This window comes from Etheostoma cragini, unplaced genomic scaffold (genome assembly GCF_013103735.1).
Source record: "Etheostoma cragini isolate CJK2018 unplaced genomic scaffold, CSU_Ecrag_1.0 ScbMSFa_3177, whole genome shotgun sequence".
In the NCBI taxonomy this organism is placed as follows: domain Eukaryota; kingdom Metazoa; phylum Chordata; class Actinopteri; order Perciformes; family Percidae; genus Etheostoma; species Etheostoma cragini.
In genome coordinates, this window is record NW_023267417.1 from 1 (window position 1) to 2355 (window position 2355).

General features: G+C 52.1%; 1 protein-coding gene across 1 annotated transcript; it reads left to right on the forward strand.

Annotated features, from left to right (window-relative positions):
• Window positions 1-335: 335 nt before the first annotated feature.
• LOC117940749 lies at window positions 336-2319 on the forward strand (the record flags this gene model as incomplete). Its single annotated transcript, XM_034865915.1, has 3 exons — window positions 336-528; window positions 865-981; window positions 1390-2319. Coding segments are annotated over exons 1-3 (1086 nt in total), but the record flags the coding sequence as incomplete, so codon positions are not given.
• Window positions 2320-2355: the final 36 nt, after the last annotated feature.

The following is a 2355-nucleotide window of genomic DNA, read 5'->3' on the forward strand; positions in this document are numbered from 1 at the left end:
CACACACAGCACACACACAGCACACACACAGTACACACACAGTACACACGCAGTACTCCCAGTACACACAGTACACACTCAGTACACACAGTACTCACACAGTACACACACAGTATACACACAGCACACAAAGTACTCACACAGTATACACACAGCACACACACAGCACACACTTATACACTTTCATACACTTTCCCATGATGCCCCAGGCTGAGTATATTTCCCACGATGCCCAAGGCTGAGTATATTTCCCATGATGCCCCAGGCTGAGTATATTTCCCATGATGCTCCAGGCTGAGTATATTTCCCATGATGCCCCAGGCTGAGTATATTTCCCATGATGCTCCAGGCTGAGTATATTTCCCATAATGCACCAGGCTGCTGGTCCTGGCGCTGAAGCACTTTGCGGCGACGCCGCGTCCTGATCAGCTGATCAGCAGCTTCCTGCTGAATAAACCTCGCTGGAGCCTCAGGAAACACGTCAGAGACATGAGTGGAAGGAGGGCGCCGCGCAGCAGCGTCATCAAGGTGACATCACCATGACATCACGTCACATCACTATCACGTCACCGTGACATCATTATCACATCATTGTGACATCAATATGACATCACCATGACATCAGAAGGGGGATTGAGAGGGGGAACCGCAAGAGCAGGGGGAATGAGAAAGGCTAGAGCAGGGGTAATGAGAGGGGGAGACACCAGAGCAAGGGGAATGAGAGGGGGAGACACCAGAGCAGAGGGAATGAGAGGGGGAGACACCAGAGCAGGGGGAATGAGAGCAACACTGATGAAGAAAGTAGTGATTCTGTGTTAAAGAACATCATGACATCATTCATTCATCGTCTCGTCACGTTTTCAGATGTTTATGACACAGCGAGTCTTCCCGCCGCTTCCCCTTGCCTGCAGCAGGGTGGACCCAGCAGAGCAGCGCCCCCCGGTGGACAGAACCACCCCTAACACACCCAGCTGGCTCAGGGTACACACACACACACACACACACACAGACTCCATATAATGAATCACTTCTGTTAGTGTGTTTGAAACAAACTCTTAATTCACCCATTTACATGCGGAGATATGCTGCTCTATACACGCTAAAAGTAGTGATTATTTACATGGAGTCTGGTGGAGATATGCTGCTCTATACATGCTAAAAGTAGTGATTATTTACATGGAGTCTGGTGGAGATATGCTGCTCTATACACACTAAAAGTAGTGATTATTTACATGGAGTCTGGTGGAGATATGCTGCTCTATACACACTAAAAGTAGTGATTATTTACATGGAGTCTGGTGGGTTTGGTGATGGTGATTTCTGTTTCATGTTAAACTAAAAGGATCTTACTCTAAGTGAGTAATTGTTTCTGATGTTTGCGACCTGCAGAACAGTCAGCTGATCATCCAGAAGTCCCGGCTGAGCTCCGGCCATTATCCCCCCTCCCTCCCCCCGGGCGTCACCCTCAGGCTCCACCCCTATTGGCTCAGCAAGACCTCACACCCACCTCCACCTTCCCACAGACGGATCTTCGCCCTGGCCCACAATGCATCTCTGCTGCCTCTTGCACAACGCCCAGCAGAGAGACAGGCAGACAGACAGGCAGACATACTAGAGGACTCGCTGGCAGACAGACAGGCATCGCTGAAATCAAAGAGACAAACAGACAGAAAGATAAACAAACCGGTGTGCAGACAGTCAGACAGACAGCCAGTCAACTTCCTGCCTCCCCCCCCTCCAGGTGTCACTCTACTCTCTGACTCCCCCCCCACTGTCTCCACAGCCCTGGCTGTGCCCCCTGTCTGTGGGGCTGTCCCATTGGCTGCTCTTCATCCAGGACCTGCCCACATTATCCAGCCCTGCCCTCTTATTGGCCAGTGGACGCAGCAGAGCCCTCTCCCCTCTGGGACCGACGCGAAGCCGGCGTACGTCCTCCTCCAGATGGTGTGGACGCCCACCGCCACCTCCCAGCATGCTCTGGGGCAACAGCTCCACAGACCAATCAATGAGGAGCGAGAGGACAAAACGCCATGCCTTCCACCGGAGGAAGAGAGACGGGAGGAAGAGGAAAGTTCAACATCAACACTCAGCCCAATGTCGTCCTGTGAAGTAGTAGAAGAAGAAGAACAGGTGAGAGAAGAAGAAGAAGAAGAGGAGGAAACTACAACACTGTTGTCCTGTGAGGAGGAGGAGGAGAACTGGGGTGATCTAGGTGTGCTCCGTCGGAAAGGAATACAAAATACCGGAAGAGGAGAAGAAGGAGAGGGAGAGCACGGGAGAGAAGGAGGAGAAGATGGAGAAAGAGAGGAAGAGGAGGGGGCAGGAGGAGGGGCCGGAGAGGGGGATGAGGGGGGG